This window comes from Rhipicephalus sanguineus, chromosome 7 (assembly GCF_013339695.2).
Source record: "Rhipicephalus sanguineus isolate Rsan-2018 chromosome 7, BIME_Rsan_1.4, whole genome shotgun sequence".
Taxonomy (NCBI): domain Eukaryota; kingdom Metazoa; phylum Arthropoda; class Arachnida; order Ixodida; family Ixodidae; genus Rhipicephalus; species Rhipicephalus sanguineus.
Window position 1 is genome coordinate 102,034,454 of NC_051182.1, and position 20,141 is coordinate 102,054,594.

General features: G+C 48.9%; 1 protein-coding gene across 1 annotated transcript in view; it reads right to left on the bottom strand.

The window, feature by feature from the left end:
* LOC119399679 (uncharacterized) overlaps window positions 1-19,809 on the bottom strand; it is a 118,234-nt gene extending 98,425 nt beyond the window's left edge. The window contains exon 1 of the mRNA XM_049417811.1: window positions 19,739-19,809. Coding sequence (XP_049273768.1) covers window positions 19,739-19,760 — 22 coding nt within the window. The 5' untranslated portion in view covers window positions 19,761-19,809. The remainder of the gene's footprint in view (window positions 1-19,738) is intronic.
* Between the last annotated feature and the right edge of the window lie 332 nt (window positions 19,810-20,141).

Consider the following 20,141-nt stretch of genomic DNA (forward strand, 5'->3'; position numbering starts at 1 on the left):
ACCCCTAAACAGAGTTTTCGACTGAGAAGATGGGCCATATCCCGCGCCGAATACTACCGACGAGATCATCCAGCCTTTGAGTTACAACATGTAGCTCCCCCGGGCGTCACCCCGTGTTGTTAGTGCAAGAAGAAGGACGGGACACTGCGCTTCTGCGTTGATTATCGGCGCCTGAATAAAATCACGAAGAAGGACGTGTACCCCCCCCGGATAGACGACACCCTGGATCGACTTCACAACGCGACGTACTTTTCGTCGATGGACCTCAAGACCGGTTATTGGCAGATCGAAGTAGACGAAAGAGACCGAGAAAAGACCGCTTTTATAACCCGATGGCCTCTTTGAGTTCAAGGTCATGCCTTTCGGTCTTTGCTCGGCACCTGCGACGTTCCAGCGCGTCATGGACACCGTACGGCCGGATTGAAGTGGCAGACGTGCCTTGTGTATTTGGACGACGTCGTCGTGTTCTCCTCGACCTTCGACGAGCATCTCCGGCGGCTTGAGGCAGTACTTCAAGCAATCAAGACCTCCGGACTGACCCTGAAGCCAGAAAAGTGCCGATTCGCATACGACGAGCTCCTGTTTCTGGTCATGTGATCAGCAAGTCTGGAGTGCGCCCAGCCCTCGGAAAACAGCTGCCATCGCCGACTTCGCCCCACCCACCGACAAGAAGGCCGTGCGCCGATTTCTCGGCTTATGCGCCTATACAGACGCTCGTCAAAGACTTTTCACGGATCGCCGACCACTGACGCTTCCTCACGAAGACTAACGTTGAATTCAGGTGGCAACAGCGCAAGTCCACATTTCATGAACTCAAACGATGCCTGCAGACACCTCCGATACTTGCGCATTTCGACTAATACCGCCGATACGGAGATTCACACCGATGCAAGCAGCGTAGGACTCGGCGCCGTCCTTGTGCAGCGGACGGGTGGACTGGAAAGGGTTATCATTTATGCTAGCCGGTCGCTGTCTAAGGCAGAGGCGAACTATTCTACAACAGAAAAGGAAGTGCCTCGCCATCATCTGGGCTACGTCAAAGTTTCGCCCCACCTCTACGGCAGGCCCTTCAAGTTGTGAGCGACCATCACGCCTTGTGTTGGCTAGCTAACTTGAAGGACCCTTCAGGTCGCCTCGCACGGTGGAGCCTAAGATTCAAGAGTTTGACATTACCGTCGTGTACAAGTCCGGAAGGAACACTCCGACGCCGACTGCCTGTCTCGTGCCCCTGTCGACCCACCACCGCCCGACGACCCGGATGATGACAGCTTCTTGGGAGCCTAAGTGCCGACGACCTCGCCGAACGACAGCGAGCCGACCCGGAACTGAAGGGCCTTGTGGATATCTCGAGGGCAGACCACCGTCGTTCCGAAGGTATTCACGCGGGGACTGACGTCGTTTTCTTGCGCAACGGTGTTCTCCTAAAGAAAACTTCTCACCGCTTCGAGCCGATTGCCTTCTCGTGGTACCCTCGACATTGCGGCCAGAGGTCCTCCAGGCTCTACACGACGACCCGACGTCTGGACACCTGGGTGTTTCTCGCACGCTAGCAAGAATACAGGAGAAGTACTACTGGCCGCGCCTTTCCGCCGACGTCACCCGTTACGTAAAGACCTGCCGGGACTGCCAGCGACGCAGACACCACCCACTAGGCCAGCCGGATTCTACAGCCTATCGAGCCACCTCGACGGCCGTTCCAGCAAATCGGGATGGACTTACTAGGGCCGTTCCCGATGTCCAATACCGGAAACAAGTGGATCGTCGTGGCGACTGACTACCTCACCCGCTACGCCGAGACAAGGCTTGCCCAAAGGCAGTGCCGCCGAGGTAGCCAAGTTCTTCGTGAGCACATCGTCTTGCGTCATGGCGCCCCAGAAGTCCTCATAACAGACAGAGGTACCGCCTTTACTGCGGACCTAACTCAGGCGATCTTCAAGTACAGCGAGACAGACCGCCGCACCACCGCTTACCACCCGCAAACCAATGGCCTCACCGAGCGTCTAATATAGACCATCGCCGACATGCTGGCCATGTCGTCGACGTCGAACACAAGACATGGGACGCCATCCTTCCGTACGTGACCTTCGCGTACAACACGGCCGTACAAGAAACGACACAGATGACGCCATACAAGTTGGTCTACGGACGGAGCCCGGCGACGACGCTCGACGCCATGCTACCGAACGTCACCGACGAGAAAATCTTGACGCCGCCGCTTACTTGCAACGTGCCGAAGAGCTCGACAGCTCGCCCGCCTGCGCATCAAAACCCAGCAGACACCGACAGCCGTCGCTACAATCTTCGACGACGCTTCGTGGAGTACCAGCCCGGCGACCGTTCTGGCTCTGTGGACACCAATACGACGACGCGGACTGAGCGAGAAGCTTCTGCGTCGATACTTCGGACCGTACAGGTACTTCGACGTCTCGGCGCACTCGACTACGAGGTTGTCCCCGACGGCATCACGAACTCTCCGAGGCGCCGAGCTCGACCCGAGGTCGTGCATGTGATGCGCCTTAAACCGTACTATGCACGTAAACGCCCAGAGGCCACCAGAGGATCTATGTTTGCTTCTTTATTAGTTTTCTTTAGTATTGCATGTATTCCTGTTCTGTTTTTAAGCATCGGGACGATGCTTTTTCAGAGGGGGCATTGCCACGCGCGTTTCTTTATCACTTTTGCTATATTCGGTTTTCGGCCACAAAGACTGCCAGCAACGCTCAGCGCGAGCCGCGCCTCATTGTTCGAGAACCTTCACGATCATTGTAGATCGTTTTGTTAAGATTGCGCGCAAGACGCGCACACTCGAGCCTATTCTAGAAATTGCACGATAGCCAGCGATAACGCTGGAATATTCGACGGCACATGTTTAATGCCGACGCGCTTCACCGCTGGTCAGTTTGATCGACGGACGACGCCCTGTTCGCCGCTATCATTGTACAGCGCGTATTGCTGTAGTTCTAGTTCTCATTTTCCGGCCCAAGTTCGGCCAAATAAACAGTTTCAATCCTGCAAACGCCGACTGCTGTCTTCGTCGACCGTCACGACCACGTGACAATATATACACCTTCGCACAGACACACCCATACACTGAACGCAGGGCTGCTATTCCAGCAATACTGCTGGCCCCCCTGCTGTAATTCTCACTGGGGCGATGCGGGTATGTTGTACATAAATAGTAAATAAAACAGTTGAATATTCAAGGCTGAAGGGGTCGTGGCAGCGACAGTGCAAGTTGTCCATGCCAGAAACAATCCCATGTACAGCTTTTAGTCGCCGACACTTTAGCCGCGAACATCGCCTTGGCGTGAAGGCAACGGTAACGTATGCAATGACCCCCACAGTTAAACACCATGTGCGCCCGCGCGCTTTTTATTTCGTTGAAACAAGACGTCAAATGAAGCCTTGGCGTTTACCTCAAACACGATGACAAGCACGGTGACTAGACACAAAAATGCGGTATTTACGGCAACACAAGAGTCGAAATTCACGAAGGCAATCTCAGACCACTTCGCCATAATTCGCTTTGACTCACAGTTGCCATAGTTACAGCAGACAGTGAAGAAAACTGGCGGCGAATGTTTCGTGAAAAATAAAAATTACAAACAACTTTATGAAATGTGATTATTGTCCCCGTTTATCTGTGAAATCATAAAAAAACTTTTCCTTTATTTGACATTTTGCGTTAAATCTGGCATTCTTTGATTTAATGCCATAATAGGTACTGCACAGAAACATCACCTTTTGAGATGTACATTACTTCTTCGTTGACTCCGAGGTGACCGTGGCCGGGGGTGCTATTTAAACAACAGATATATGTTAAGCTGACGCTCAACTCGTGTCTTAAGAATTTTTTATCTGTTAGTTTTGCTTTCTCTATATCAATATCAATGCAGTACTGCAAAATAATGTTTAGATGCGGGAAAATCGTGCCATTGTTTAGGAACTACTTCGATTGTGGCGCGGGGGCATGCAAATATAAATATGCAATGCCCTCGTGGGCGGAGCTTATATTTTTCTTAGGCTGTCACCGACTATAGGTGTCTACATTAACAACAACATAAGAGCATAAACGCAACACAAACGTAACACGAATACGCAACATAAACGGGCACATTAACCGAAACACCTAGTCAAACCGATGCAAACGCGGTGTGCACACCCCATGCTGCTTCGCATCGCCTCATGGTCCTCTTTAGCGGGAGATGGTGTAAGTTTTTACTCACGTTATTCGCAGATGCAATGAGTAGTGTTTTCATTTTCCCTGTGAAGCAATGTCACTTTGATCGTTGCTATTATCTATATATATATATATATATATATATAATATTATATATATATATATTATATATATATTATGCTAAGAGATTTATTGGCAGAGAATGCGTGTGAACAAGCAGCGGTCAGCAGCGTTCGGCCAAGCGCAGCAACCACGAGCTCACGGCGATGGCGATGCCGCTGAGGCGCAGAGCAATGCCGCAGAGGCCACTCTTCTTCTCTACAATCGCTCTCCGCAGAAAAAGGCGCCGTCCTGGCGTCTTAGGGTGAGGACACAACGATTGCGTCGCAGTACGGCTTGATGCGAGAGACGTGGACAAGTTCGCGGCCACGATAGCGTAGATCTATCGATGGCGTGATGGGCTCCACGAGGTAATTGACGGAGGACGTTTGCTCTACAACGCGGTATGGTCCGAGGTATTTGGCAACGAGTTTTGCGGAGCGGCCGGGTGCGGTAGCGGGAACTCGAAGCCATACCAAAGAGTCAGGGGAAAACGTTGGTGCCGAACGGTCGCCAGGTTGACGGGATTGATGCTGCCACTGGTCCTCGGTAGAAAAGGAGCGGGCAAGCCGGCGGCATTCTTCAGCATGTCGGGCAGCTTCGAACAGAGGGGTACTTTCGGACTGGTCAGGATTATATGGTAGCATAGTGTCAATCGTATTTGAAGGTTCTCGTCCGTATAGAAGAAAGTGCGGAGAAAATCCAGTAGTAGCTTGTACCGCAGTATTGTAAGTGTAGGTGACGAAAGGGAGAACTTGGTCCCAATTTCAATGATCAGACGCGACGTACATTGATAGAATATCGCCAAGAGTACGGTTGAAGCGCTCTGTCATGCCGTTCGTTTGCGGATGGTACGCCGTACTTGTGCGGTGCACGATTCGGCATTCGTCAAGTAGTGCCTTCAAAGCGTCGGCAAGGAAGGCACGGCCTCTATCGCTTAGGAGCTCGCGAGGGGCACCATGGCGCAGAACGAAATGTCGCAACAGAAATGTTGCAACGTCACGGGCTGTGGCGGTCGGCAGTGCGGCTGTTTCGGCATATCGTGTCAGGTGGTCTATCGCAACGATAATCCAGCGGTTACCTGCTACAGTTGACGGCAGCGGTCCGTATATGTCAATGCCAACACGGTCAAAGGGTCGACTAGGACAGGGAAGAGGTTGTGACGGATAGACTTGTGCGGCAGGTAACTTTCGTCGTTGGCACTGAGCACACGAGCGAATGAACTTCCGCACGTAGTTATACATGCTGCGCCAATAAAATCGCAGTCGAAGCCTAGCGTGTCTTGAAGAGGCCTGCATGCGCGCACTGTGGGTCCGCGTGGAAAGCATCGCATATAACAGCACGGAGATGGCGGGGTATCACAAGAAGCCACTTGCGACCGTCGGAAAGGTGGTTGCGTCGATAAAGAAGGTCATCCCGGATGCAAAAGTTGGTAGCCTGGCGGCGGAGAGCACGAGACGGGGAAGAGGTGACAGGTTCAGAAAGGATGCCGAGGAGTGCACTGCTCCAGGGATCCATCCGTTGTTCCGCCGTTATGATGCATAGGGCGGGTGGTGCAAGTGCAGGCTCAAGGGCAGATAGGCAAGCACCGTCATCCGATACCGGTGAGCGAGAAGGGGCGTCAGCGTCCGTGTGCTTGCGACCGGATCTGTAAATAACGCGGATGTCGTACTCCTGAAGTTTGAGGGCCCAGCGAGCAAGTCGTCCAGACGGGTCCTTAAGAGTGGATGGCCAACAAAGGACGTGGTGGTCAGTGACTACGTCAAATGCGTGACCATACAGGTAAGGGCGAAATTTCCCAAGGGCCCAAATAATCGCTAAACACTCTTTCTCCGTAACCGAGTAGTTAGCCACTGCTTTTGTCAGTGTTCGGCTCGCGTAGGCGACGACATATTCATGAAACCCTGCTTTTCGTTGCGCGAGCACAGCGCCAAGTCCGACGCCGCTGGCGTTCGGAAGAGCGCAGCAAGCACGAGCTTATGGCGATGCCGCTGAGGCCACTCTTCTTCTCTACAATATATATATATATATATATATATATATATATATATATATATACCAATTTGTTAAGCTGTTTATAGGCATGCTTTCAAGTGAAGTATCTCATTACGTGAATGTGGCGCGCGTAAATGACTTGCGATAGAAAGGCTGTTTTTGCGTCCATTGTAGGAATATTTTATTTGTGTCATTTACCACACATTGAAAAGCGCGAATTCGTTGCCGCGTCACGGCTAGAACACCGAACACAGCGTTCATTCATTTTCGTCTCTTTGTGCTACATGCACTCATGTTCCGAGAAAACTTCTGGGCCTTGTGCTTTGCCACAGAGCTCTTCGTAATTCATATCACAGGAGCTGTGGTTACCTCGCCAAGACGAGCTCCACACGTGGAGTTCGCATTGAACTTCGCCTGAAACGAACGAAGTAAACCTTAAGACCGAGTTACGCTGCTTATGAACTGTACGCTGCTAAAGCGCAGCAAACAAAAATATATCATGGCAGGCTCCCGCGACCACATATAAAAAACGTTTTCCTGTACCAGTAGCTTCACCGTACTGCTTATGCTTGGCTGCACACTGTTCATCACCTTTGTTTCCTTTGAGGAATACCTCCGATTCATTTTACGGCAGAAGTTTACATGAAGCACCAAAGAAACTGGTAACGCATAGTTGTAGTTATAGCAGAACTCAATTACAGTGACCAGATTACAAGTAACCCGATTATAAACAAGGTCTCTGTAATGTAGTGCTACGCAGTTCCTATCCTTTTTTACAGCGAAAGCTGTTATGAGATCATTTCACCAGCCGTTTTTGGCGCCGTAGTTGTCCGCCGCCGCCGCCGCCGCCGGTGTCCGTAACCACTATCGCTCGAAATAAGAAAAAAAACGAAATAAGAAAAAATTTCCAGGATGGAACGGGGTTCGAACCTGGGCCCTCTACGTGGGAGCCCAGTGTTGTACCTCAGAGCCATGCCGGTGCTTGGAACTGCCTTGCAAGAAGACGCTATACACGCTTCATGTCCAGAAGGAACCACATTAACATATGTAATTTAGTGTGGTAGAAGAGTGAAATAACAACCACACACCACACAACGCGAATTCTGTAACCAGGCGTCACACAATGCGAATTGCGCAACGAGTGGGCTGTTGGATGTTTCCAACCCATTACAAGGGGCTCTGCAATAATTCTTCATCGTCATCAGGCACAACACCAACAAAGTGCGCATAATGCCTTACATGTTTTTAGCGGGTACCATGGTTCTCCGTTGAATGACGAAAAATGGCATAGCGGCTGTTTCCCTATGTCACAGAAATTATGATGAGGTATAGCGCAGTGGGTTCCTCGCAAGTGCACTTGCATTTGTTGCCAAGGAAGCCCATAAGCCCATCATCCATTTCCTCAGGGTCTCAATGAAGTTCTTCCCTCCTCTCTCTGTCTCTCTTGCTCACGTCAACGTATGTTATATTGCAAGGTGGGAGAGTGAAATAGCGACCGGGCTTCACATAATGCGAATTACGTAACTGGTGAGCCGTTTACAGCTTCCAACCCATTACAAGGGCTGAGCCACAATTCTTCATCGTCATCAGTCGTCACGTAAACAAAGTGCACATAATGCCTTACATATGTGTAGCTGGAACCTCGCTTCTGCGCACAATGTTGAATAATGCGTTGTAGGTGCTTCCCAACTTCACAAATATTGTGATTTATAGCGTAGTGGGTACCTTGCTAGTGTACTTGTAGGAGTAGCCCCAAGAGAGTTTACAACGGGCTCTAGAAATGCCGCTCTTCCAGCTTTCGCTGTGACTGTGCTGCGCTTTCCGCGCAGGCCTGGCGTTTTTTTTTTTTCAACGTTACATCTACATGTGGCGCTCAAAAGGAAAATTGCAGCTTTTATTTTTTGTCAGTGCGTGCGGCAGCTTTCTTTTTTCATCAAAATCGCTACCCCGAAAGCTCTTAAAAGTAGTACCTAGATTACTCTATAACAAACCAGCCAGTACGTTGGTTAGTTTCTAGCTGGTTTTATCGGTGCAGGTAAAACACTCCTAATATTAAGTTCAGTTGATTCAGTCGGCCAGCCGAGGAATAGACCGGCCGACACTCCATGGACAACAACACGGCCTTTCCGGGCCCCTGAATAGTGTAGGTATAAGATAGCTAAATACATTATTAGGCATTCAATGTATATATAGCAAAAAGAAAACAAAAGAGATGGTTCATCCCTCCATCAGAAGGAATCGATATGACACGAAAGGGAAACATGTCGTACCAGAATTAGTTGATTATTTATGGTGCACTTGTGTATGAGGGCTTGTACAATATCTATTGTTGTTTGGCAGATATAGGACCTCTTGGTGGGGACGCACCCACGTGGACGCACCCACGGTACCCAAGACGAGTCTTGGTGGCACGTCTCGGTACCGGCGACTAACGGCCATGGTCATGTTTTAACCCTTGCGGTAGCTGATGTCGTCAAGATATACCTGGACGCGGCATAGGGTGAATCCCGTGCAAAGATGGCATCAACAAGCACATAGTAAGCACTGATACTCGATATGAACTCCTTCAAAGCGTCGTGTCTTCTTTCTAGCCAGCCCGTTATTCTCACAGGGTGAGCGGCGAACGCGGTGCGACAGGCAGGCAGCAGGCAGGCAAAGAACTTTATCGAGCGTTGGAGTGGCTATTTTTCGACGTGGATGGATGCTATGAGCGAGGCTTTCGGGGACTGGGATGAAGCCACCGCCTGGCGATGTGTTAAAGCGTTGACGAAATTACACTTCCACTCTTGTAAAGCGTCGAATGGGACAGCGTAGCAACGGCGCGTTGCTGGAGCCAACTGCGGAGGCAACGAAGATCTTTGGGTCGTTTTTTCGAACCTGGTGGCACACATGTCACAATCCCGTTATAAAAGCCACGCTCACAGTATCCATCCATCTAAGAGCACTCTGAAAGAAAAGTGTGAAAGATAAAAGGCGCGTTCATGCAGCCTCCGTTATGTGTTTGGCGGTAGCGCAGCGGGCTAAACGCACGCCAGCCATCGTCGCGGACCCAGAGGTCGTGGGTTCGGCCCCTGTCAACGGAACTATTTCTATGCCATCTGATGGCGTTCATTTTGCTGACGTGTTTCCGTGTCGGAAATACGTCATGAAAGTCTTGATGGACCCCGGCATAAAACACTTTCGTGTTAAAAGGGTGAAAGCTTGCACTCGGCCACGCAATGCTTGAGACACAGCGAAGATGGCCCATTTGATGGCGTTTCATGGCTGCCACTCCTTGAACTGGGTTGTAGCTAGGTTGAACTATGCACTGTCGGTAGAAGCACGGGCACGGCTTTCCGGCAGGCTGGATCTTGACATAGGGCTCGCATGCGCGCAGCATTCCCCTCACGGTGATCGGCAGTATCTTCTCGTCGTCTCTTTTTCTCCCTTTCCCAGGCCGCGCATTCTGGATCTGCCCGTCACTGTCGTTGCCGTTCTCGTACAGCGACAAGCCTCGCTACACGATGCGCTGCTGCTTCTTCGGGATTACGTACTTTCTTTGCGCGTCCCATGCCGGTATCTGATCGAGCGCCGGAAGCGCCACGGAACTCGGTTGCGCGAGGTGTCTCCGCCACTGGGCGTGCTTAGTGGTAGCAGGTGTATGGTTGTCACTAGTGCGCCTGCGCGGCTTGGCATAACGTCACGTGGTTAGGCCAGTTGTCCTAGCAGCTGCAGCATCGCAGGTTGCCATGGCTACGGCGTGGCTGGCTTTTCGTGAAACGCGCACTTTTTGCGCCTGGCTTAAACAGCTTTGCTGTTAAAACTTAGAAGACGCTTGAGCTTCGCCTTGAAGAGTAGACCGCGACAGCCTAATCGGACCCGGTTAGGATCGCCTTCTCAATTGCTAGTCTAGCTTCGCTTCTCGATGGACAGCTAAACCATGCTGCAAGGAGACGAACATCTGTACGCCTGTAAATCGGCTCTTTCAACTATCCTAGAATGCCTACTGCAGGTAGAGTCGAAGTGCCCACCACGACCTAATTGTTCCTTTAGCGAGCTCGCGAGGTACCCACTACCCGACCGTAAGGCAACGCGCGCGCTTGCGCCACTGAACACATTGTTCATGCGGTTGTTGACAATCATGAATAATTATACATGTGCGCTTCGCAAATGGTGCACCATGATATGAACCAATCGTTGCTCAATTCACAATCTTTGACACCTGGTGTGATTCTACGCTAATGCTACGCAATATGACCCGTGTTAATGGCACTGCTCGCACTACACATTATTCATGTAGTGTTTTCTTCCGGGGAGATTTCTGGCGCGGGTGTGGCTACGTGGTAGAACGCCTGCTGGCCACGCATAGGTCATGGGTTCGATTACCACTCAAGCCGAAGGCTTTTTATTTCTTTATTTGCATCTCTCTCTTGAATATTTGCATCTCTCTCTCACGGAAAATGCTGATTTTTCGCTCACAACCAAGGACGCCGACGTCGACACCGGAATTTATGCGAAACGAGTTAAATAAGGAGTGGGGAAATTATTCTTTACATGCGCATTTACCGTGTTTTCCCTTTGGAAGAAGTAGGCAATGCACATTTAGCATTCTGAGCCAATATAAAAAAATGGCGAAGCTTGCACTAAGCTTGCGCAAGGCTTGAAACAGTGAAACTAGACGATTCTGAAGTCTAATCTGGCTGCTTCTAGGTTGTTGCGAGGCTTTAGCTAGGTGATTCTACGCTGTTTCTAGGTTGCTTCTAGGTTGTTGCTATGCTTTAGGTAGGTGATACTATGTTGCTTCTCAGCGCAGAGAGGTTGCAGTTAACCCACAGACAGTCACAGACACGACACGGATGCCCAAACTCCAGAGAAAGACACTGGCGCTGAAACCGAGCGTTCGCACATTCAGTAGATCTGAGGCCGCGTCGTCGTTCGCGCAGGTGGTCCATCGCTTCGGGTTCTTCTCGCAGCTGCCGTTGCCTTTCCCATTCCCTAGTATTCTTTCGTTGTGCGTGCCTGTTTGAAAACAAAACTAAGAGCGCACGGAAAACACCGTTGCCTACCGCTGTCCTGTGCTCGCAGCTATGTTGGGCAAACCGGTCGTTGCCTAACTTGGCTGGTGGATTTTTAACGATATATTCTAAGAGACGCGGCTGTGTTCCGTTGTTAAGACAGGCGCAGAATTGTTGACAGAAATAGAAATCAGCTGACGAGGAAAATCAGCAAGCCACAAGAGATTAAGAAGATGGGGAAAATGTGCGTAAGCATGCCGTGAATTGCTCTGACAAAAAAATGCACAGTTTCGCCGCAAGTGCGAAGCAATAGACGCAATGGCAACAAATTAGAATGTCACGCGAAGAACGGCAAACAGTTCGAAACGTGCAGCACGCTGCTTAAGCGCAAAGGTCTCATGAAAAGAACACACACAGGACGAGTGCGAACTAACGACGTTCAGAGCTCGACACTTAAAGCGCACTGCTCAAACACAAACATGGACGCACGAAACGTACGCACATGTATACACAGGACGAGCGCGAACTAACAACTGCCACAGTAGTGCGCTCCTTTCGCAAACGGGGCCGCTGCAGCGAGTGAAGTGACCTTTCCGGTAAAAGCACAAGACGTACAAACCGCCATCACGAGATAAGCGCGCGGGCTCTGGCGACCACGCGTGACCACGCCCTGTAGGGCAAAGTACAGGTGGTAAACGAGCGCGAGAATCGCAGTGAGCGGGGCGCCGACCTCTAAAGTGCGCCCTTCTCGCCTTCTCACTGGTAATGCTCAGAACACGCTGAAATTTCCCCGAGATCGGCGTACTACAAGCGGTAAATGGTATATATAAATAGCTCGCCATTAGTATGCTGAAGGACGTATACGCTTTCATGGCCGAGCCGTCTAACGCCGCGCGCTGCGAAGCGAGAGGTCGCGCGTTCGAATCTGCTCTTCGGAAAATATTTGTCTCAATATATCTTGGTGTATTTTATATATCTATTCATGCATATGCCTATAGGGGACATGACGGCGACGCTGACACTGACGACAAAAACCAGCCGAGAGTGTCCATATAATTGTTCTGGCAATAAAAAAGAATGAGATTTTCTGGGTGTGATAACGCCATTTTGAAAGAGTCAACTCTTAGTGGATTCGAACTTATGCGGATGATATCGGTCGATTAGGCGATGCCATAAGCAGCGACTGTATTGCAACAATAAATGTGTTGGAAGTAGCGCCTGTGTGTTTATATATCTGTGCTTTTATTGCGTCTGTGTGTCTGTGCGCTTTTATTTTCTTCAAGAATGGATTACCAACGTGCCCAAACTGCCGTATTTTACGTACCGCTGAAGGACTTCGTATAGATGCTTCAGCAAAGCTGAACCCTACGACCGCGGTGTACATCACTGGGTTAATGCCCACTATTTATTAAAGCTTTTTTCAATTACAGGTGGCATCTCTCTAGGAACCTTAATTGGTGTTTGCCGCCCGTCAGTGACCGTCCTAATTTTTATCACGGAAATGACGTATTTCCATCACAGAAATGACGTCAAGAATGCACGCGATCACATGGCAAAGAAAGAAAGCTCCATCAACGAGAGTCGAACCCACGACTTCTCGGTCCGTGACAACATATGCCGGGCACGTTATCCACTGCGCCATGGTCACACATTCTGGAGGCATTACAAACGCGCCTTCTATATCTCACAGTTCCTCTCACAGTGCTCTTGGTCGGCGGGGTGGTGTCGCCGTCTGGGAGCGGTAGTCAAGTAATGCATTATGACCCTGGCCTAGAACTCCTGCAACGCGTATTTGCTACGCGTGCGTCCCATTCGACGCGTTTCTAATAGAAGTGCAATTTTGTCAAGGCCTTAACACACCGCGAGGTGGCGACCTTAGCCCAAGCCTCGGCCTCGCTCATGGCATCCATCCGTATTAAATATAGCTCTGCGACGCGGTGCCTGCGTCGCGTGACTGTAACACCGCGTTCCCTGCTTGCACTCGCCCCGACAAAAGTCGCGGCCGCGCTAGAGGGTAGGTACGACGCGCGTTGCGCTTCCTCTAGTCTCGCCGTGGTGTTCAATAACTCTTTAATATGCGGCGGGATGCCGCATGCCCAAGTTCTGCGTCCATTCAGCGACGATGTTCTGGCTGTCACACAACTTTCCCTAATTACGCTCTCACCGGTGACAACTACAACCATCACAAAGCTTCGTTTAAGCATTGATCATGGACGTTAGTCATCAGGACGGAGATGTGCGTCAGCGTTGGTGTACCCACGGTAAACGGTGCTATAGATGCCAAACACCAATAGACATTGTGCAAGCTCTGTTATATCAATGGTCTGTAAACATTCAACTACTTCTGTAAAGACACGTTTTACTTTCGTGTTATACCGATTCCTATGACGGAGGGATCAACCATGTTTTTGTACACATTTTTTCACGCCAAAGTGTTTACGGCCTGCTGAATCAGCTTCCCTGTTAAAATTGTTGCGCATACTTGTGTAGTTTGGCACAGCGCTACACTGATAAACCGGCACGGTCCTGTTGTGCCGCACAACACAGTGCTCATCAGGTACACAAAAGTTTCGTCGTTTATAACTAAGCTACAACTGGGCCTCCATGTTTTCGGAAAACAGTCGCCGGTAATATTTTTGACCATTCGGATTTATCTGAACAACTCCGGCATTAACGGCCAATATGACCCTGTTCCGTTCTTTATCGAAAGGGCATGTTCTAAGCTGTCTCTGATACATCGGTTGGTTTCGCCGATATAAAGGTTGCCGCACGTCAACGGTATTACGTAGTCCGCATTCATCGCAAATTTAACAAAGGGCTTGTCGCGCACGGAGCGAGAGACGTCACCGCATATAGGGACACCGGCAGCGAGAGACAACTTGATACACGGGCCTCTCGCGGCACCAAGTGTACGGACTTCGTAAAGTATGCATGCGTCAATTGCAACAAGCTTTAAGGTTGCAACACGCACAAACTTTGATGTTTTTTTATTCAAATATTTGTGCTTGTCTGTATATGTGGTGTGCGTAAAACCTTCCAGGCAACTAAAATACGCTTCATGTGTTCTTATGTTTTCGTGATCAGATATCATTCTATATAAAGATATTGGATTATTGAGAATAATGCGAAATTTAACTTTGAATTTCGCAGAACTAGCGATTCGCGAGAAATAAACCCCGAAAAGCACCTAGCGAATCTCAAGAAAAAGAAGCTTCAAAAGCACGGATCCCTAGCTATAGCTCACTTGTAAGAACCGAAAATGCATCATCGTCATCGCCATCATCTTGATCGTCTGCAAAACCTATGGCCACTGCCGGAAGAAGGCCTCTCCTTACCAACCCTGTTTTGTGCGAGCTCATTCCACATTATTCCTCTAAATTTCTTAATTTCGGCCCTCCACCTAACCCTTTGCCGTCCGCGGCCGCATTCCCCATTTCGTGGCATCCATTCCGGAGCGTTAACTCACCAACCGTTTTGTGTCCTTTCGATGTCATGACCTAGCAAGGTATTTTTTTTCTGCTTAATTATTACTTCTATATCGAGCTGCAAGTTACGTGTTCTCTTCAGTTACGCCACTTAACCACCCTAATCAAAGCCAACGTTTTCAGTAGAAGTGCATTACCACTTGTTCACATCAATACACATTGACGTAATACGGCACCTACCTGTGTATTGCTCTAACTATAGAAATTTCACATTTAAGCCGTTGTTGTCATGAAAAGAAGAACAGAGATAAAGCACGTCCCGCGCTACATGAGGCTAATGTGTAATCTTTAAAAATGCAACCAAAGAAAATAATCACCAGTCTTTGTATATCTGATACCCCTTCATGACGACAAGCGAGTCAACGATTTAGATACCTACCTGAAGTGTCATTGTTACGGATGAGGACAAAACATTTTGGTCACCACTCCACATACTCAACGTGTAGTTTGACGATCACAGAGCTGCAGATCCCCTCTGCAGAATACAAGAAACAGTCCCGTAAAGACTCGCATCGGTGACGTCCATCGGCCTGCTTTATACATCTCAATTCCAAACTTTAGAAATATAATGATGCGCCTTAGAGAAATCAATTTCATATTTTCTGCAGTCTTTTCAAGTACATCATACCATTTCTTTAAAGTGTGGCAAGACGACTTGAGGGCGCAAAATATTTAAAATGTATATTCTAGGTTATCACTTGTGTTTGCCGAGTTGAGGAATGTGATCAGAAATATTCAAAATTTTACATTGTCGTTATTCCTTATGTACGTTTCTTTGTCATCGTGCGAAAATTCACTGCAGCGCTTGCAACCTCCTTTACAAATACCAAGCCGGCATGCCTGATGAAAGCCTACGAGCGTCATTTTGTGTGCTTAGAGCGGCCCTCTCTATTACCACAGACCGTTTTCCTTCTTCGTTATTGGGCATGAATATCGCCTTAAAGAAGCAGGTGTGAGGTAATGTCGCGGAAATAGCTTCATTTTTGTTTTAACGCGAAGGCGTTTCTTGGCTAGGTTGGCGGAAGCGCGCACCGGCAGGGCGTCCGAGATGTGTGTGTTCGGAAGCCTCATGACACCTCCCACCGGAGCTGGGGCGCGATTCTCGATGTATCCGCCTTGTGGGCTATCATGTTTAAAGCAAAAGCTTTTTAAGCGCACATAAAACGAGGGCAGAAGGATTAAGAATTTGACAGACCACCACTTCAGCCACCACGGATTGGCTGGACCTCGGCAAACAGCGCACCCCCTGTTTCCGGTCCTCTTTCCGCGACGTCATTGTAGCGACACGAAGCTTTCACAACTCTCGACACAAATGAGAGGGACGGAATGCGTTTCACCGCAATGAATGCTGCCCCGTCGGTGTTTAATGCAGCACCGCGCGCGCACCCGGTTGTGTCTTTCGTGTCGTCTTCCTTCTTTTCGTGTCGTGTACTTTTTAAAGGCACGAATCAAACGCCCGCTACATTCATCACAGGCACAGTCGGGTATATACACATCAACGTTACTAGAACAAACTCAGTTTAAAAGCTCCGCCGGAGAGGCGGTCCGCGTGGCGGTCGTGAGAACTAGTGGCGCTGCAGTCACGTCTAGCTTCTAGCTCCCGCGGCTGGCGCTTGTGATCTGCGCCGCCGATGTACGAGCGCACGTGGGTTACAGCGTCGTCTGCGCTTTGTTAGCTCGTCATTTTTACGACTGTTCTTCACCAGGCTTAGCGTCTTGTACGAAGACACGTGCATGATGTACGAAGCGTAACGAGGGCGAAAAGATTCACAGTGCGGTATGCCGACTTGCTTTGCGCCGGGCTGCAAGAGCGGCTACCGCAACGACGACTCCGCTTCATGACACTTCTTCGGACCTCCAAAAGATCCTACGCCATTCAAGCTTCACATCGCAATATAGAAAGCTTACTGCGAAATGCAAGGTCTGTGACATTCATTTTGAGAGTGACGACATTGTAAAGTACTATCGTCGTGTCGTTGCGGGACAAGAAGTTTTGATCCCACGTGAAAAGTGGGAACTCGCGCCCAGTGCCGTGCCGCGCTTGTTCCCAGCACTTCCACCCCACATTAAAAAGCCAAAATGTTCGGGGTTAGGCGCAAATACCCCCCAAAACGCACGGCGTCCCGCGAAGCCCAGTGCCCAGTTTGGAGGAGCCGCCAGTTAGCTGTCGCTATGCCTTCAAAGCTGTGGATTTTCGAAAGATTTACGACGAGGTATTGAACAAGATGTGCGGAATATTTTACACTCGCCGGCTCGGGAACCGGCTGCTCAGCGCAAAAATTGACACGGTTACACATAGAAAAGACGAGGACCAGCGCTGGTCCTCGTCTTTTCTATGTGTACCGTGTCAAATTTTTGGCGCTGAGCAGTTTATAATGAACACCAGACTAGCCCAATCCCACACTTTGCTTCGGAAACGGAGACTTACTTGTGCAAAGATAGTTGTAGTTGACGAGCAGTTTAACTGCGTAGTGAACGGCTACAGCACGAAACGCAAACGGCTGTCGTACAGTGTAAGAAGTGCTGTGGGTATGGAACATCTGCTCGGTGAAGTTGAAAAACTGAAGTTGAACACTGACGACTCTTCTAGCGACAGAGTACGCGCGAATAACTGCTCGGTGCTCACATCACGGCCGATCTGTTCGAATTGTTTAAGGTACCGTAGAAGGATGCGACGGAGAAAGATGAGACACCGAAAATACAACTATCCGCTGAAAAAATTGCTCAGAGACGACATCTATTCAATGTAATCGCACCACTCAGATTTCATTTACCGAGTTCTCGTAAAATTTTCCGATTTTGGGTCAGTATCGCTTTACCGTCGCGAAAACCGTGTCTTGTAAACATTGCAAAGCATTGGTGATGTTTTTCGAGAAGTTTTTTTCAATAAATTGTAGAAACATGAGAACTGTTTTTCTAGGAACGTTTTTGTATCTCGAGTAAGTACGCTCTTTGTACACTATAAAGGCTTTCACAAACGTGTTGGGTTGTTTCTTGGTCTAGGTAAGACGGCAGCGGCTAAAATGTGGTGGTAGTTATAAAAATTACGCTGAAAACCCTCATTCGCTTAGAAAACTCCTATGCTTGGAAGTTAAGCGCAATGTAGACAGCTCAAATATTGTCACAGGGTCGTGACGTCGACGAAGGCAGCAGTCAGCAGGTCCGAGATGAAACTCTTTATTTGGCCGACATGTGGCCGGGAAACTGAAAGTCAACTACAGCAATACACTGATAGCGGCGAACAGAGCGTCGACCTTCGTCAACTGACAAGCGATCACGCGCGTCGGCTTTTATACAGGCGCTATCGAACTTTCCAGCGATATCGCTGGTGGCGGCGTTATCTCTCGACAAAGCTAGAACATTTGCGTGCGGGCGCGCAATCTTAACAAACGACCTACTACAATCGCGAAGCTTCTCGAACACGCTTCGCGGACACGCGGTCGAGCGTTGATAACCGCCCTTGCTGGTCAAACCCGAATACATCAAAAATAAAACAAGAAGTGGGCGGGGCAGTATAGACCGAACATTGATTCTAGTCATCAATGAACAACGCACGCAGGGCAATGATACAGACGACCGTATGCATATCCACGTAGTAGCCACCTAACTCGTACATAAGAAAGTTGGCCGCGCAGTTACCGCGAGCAACTGCGCGGCGTGACCGCAGCGTTATGCCGTGGCAGCAGACGACGCGCCGATAGTGGCGCAAGACGTAACTGCAGCGCCGCTAGTGTTCTCGCGACCGCCGTTCGGACCACCCTCCTCCGCTAGCGCAGATACGGGAGCTTTGAAACTGAGTTTGTTCTAGTAACCATTGATACACATTGTGTTGTTGAGAAATCAGACTTCAGCACAGCAGTGAAAGTCTCAGGCAACATGCCTATGTCTTTGACCGCGGCCGCCAGGAGTTGCAAGTAGGAGCAAGTCCATACGTAACGTTAGCTGTAAATGCTACTTGGTAGAATCTGCGGCGCGTGTTTATGACATAGAATTGGGCCAAAGGCGTGACCTTCCTCACGTGTCGCGACCTACTAGCTGCGAACTAGTTTATTGACTCAAGCTGTGCCTACACAACCGATGCAAGTACTAGCTGTGTTAGCTTAGCAGGCTTAAGCGTTGCGCTGCTAAGTTCGAGGTCGCGGGTTGGATCCCAGCCCGTAGCCGTCGCATTAGATGGAGACGAAATGCTAGAGTCACTAAATAATTGCGCATTCTACACATAGATGCGTTTAATCTTTGTCTTCGCCATGTTCAAAACGTTCACTAGGGCGGTCACACATTAAAGGACCCATGTGGTTGGAATTAAACCGCGTTGGAATTAAACCAGCGTTCAGAACCTACGTTTCAAAGGAAATGAAATAGAAGGTTGGGAAAAAGCTAGAGCTAAAGAGAATCAGCTACATACTCTTTAGCCACGAATTATGATGGAACGTCTTCAAATTGCGCACAGCAATATTTCCAAGGCACTCAATATTACATTGCCAAGAAAGAAAGTGAATTAAGTTTATGGAAAGAAGGGGAAGAAACGCGAGGCTTCTGGGTTTCTTGTGGCAACATCGACATCGCATATGTACGCCAAATTTGCGGCGAGAAGTCTATTACCAGCGCACATTACAGAACACCGCAATATCCGCAAGCCCGCAAGCCGTTTGAACGAATAAATAAAGCTCATGTTGTAGTGTGAACTATTCACGCCAAACAATCGACAGATAGTGCTAGCAGCTACCATTTCTGCAAGTAATATACATTCTCGCTACACAGCGGGATAACAGGGTACTACTACTTTGTGTTTCTCCTGATATTGGTTGTGTTCACTAAAAACAACTTTTCTGTCTAATAAATGTGAATGGAGGGTTTTTTTTTATATATCGTTAGCAAGAGCTGTAAGTTTTGCTGGACGTGAATTTCGACCTTATTCTATAGACACGTTCTTCGAGTGAGCGGGTGATGGAAGCAATCACATTTGAAATAAAATATTTGCTCACCTCTTGTATAGTTTACGTTCATGGATCCGTTCCCACCTGCTTCATATAGTGCTGCTGTAGTATTGTAATCGGTGTGACTGGAAAATATCAGAATAGCTAAATGTACATTTTCAGTTTAATAGAAAGTAACAGAACAGAATTTGCATAGCTCACTCATCGCTCACTCATTTTTCTTTTTGAAATGCGTGGTAATGGAATTCTGCACTAAACTCCAGCTTAAGATTTGAATAGCACCTAGCAGTTATCCATTAGAACAAAGTATCATTAATAAATATTACTCTTTTGACGCAGATGTTGTGTTATGATACACGTAGACCTTTATTTCTGAAAATAATCACTTAACTATTTTGCTTATTTCGAAAAGACAGCGCAAGGGAGGCAGCCTAACCTAAAATAAGAAGTG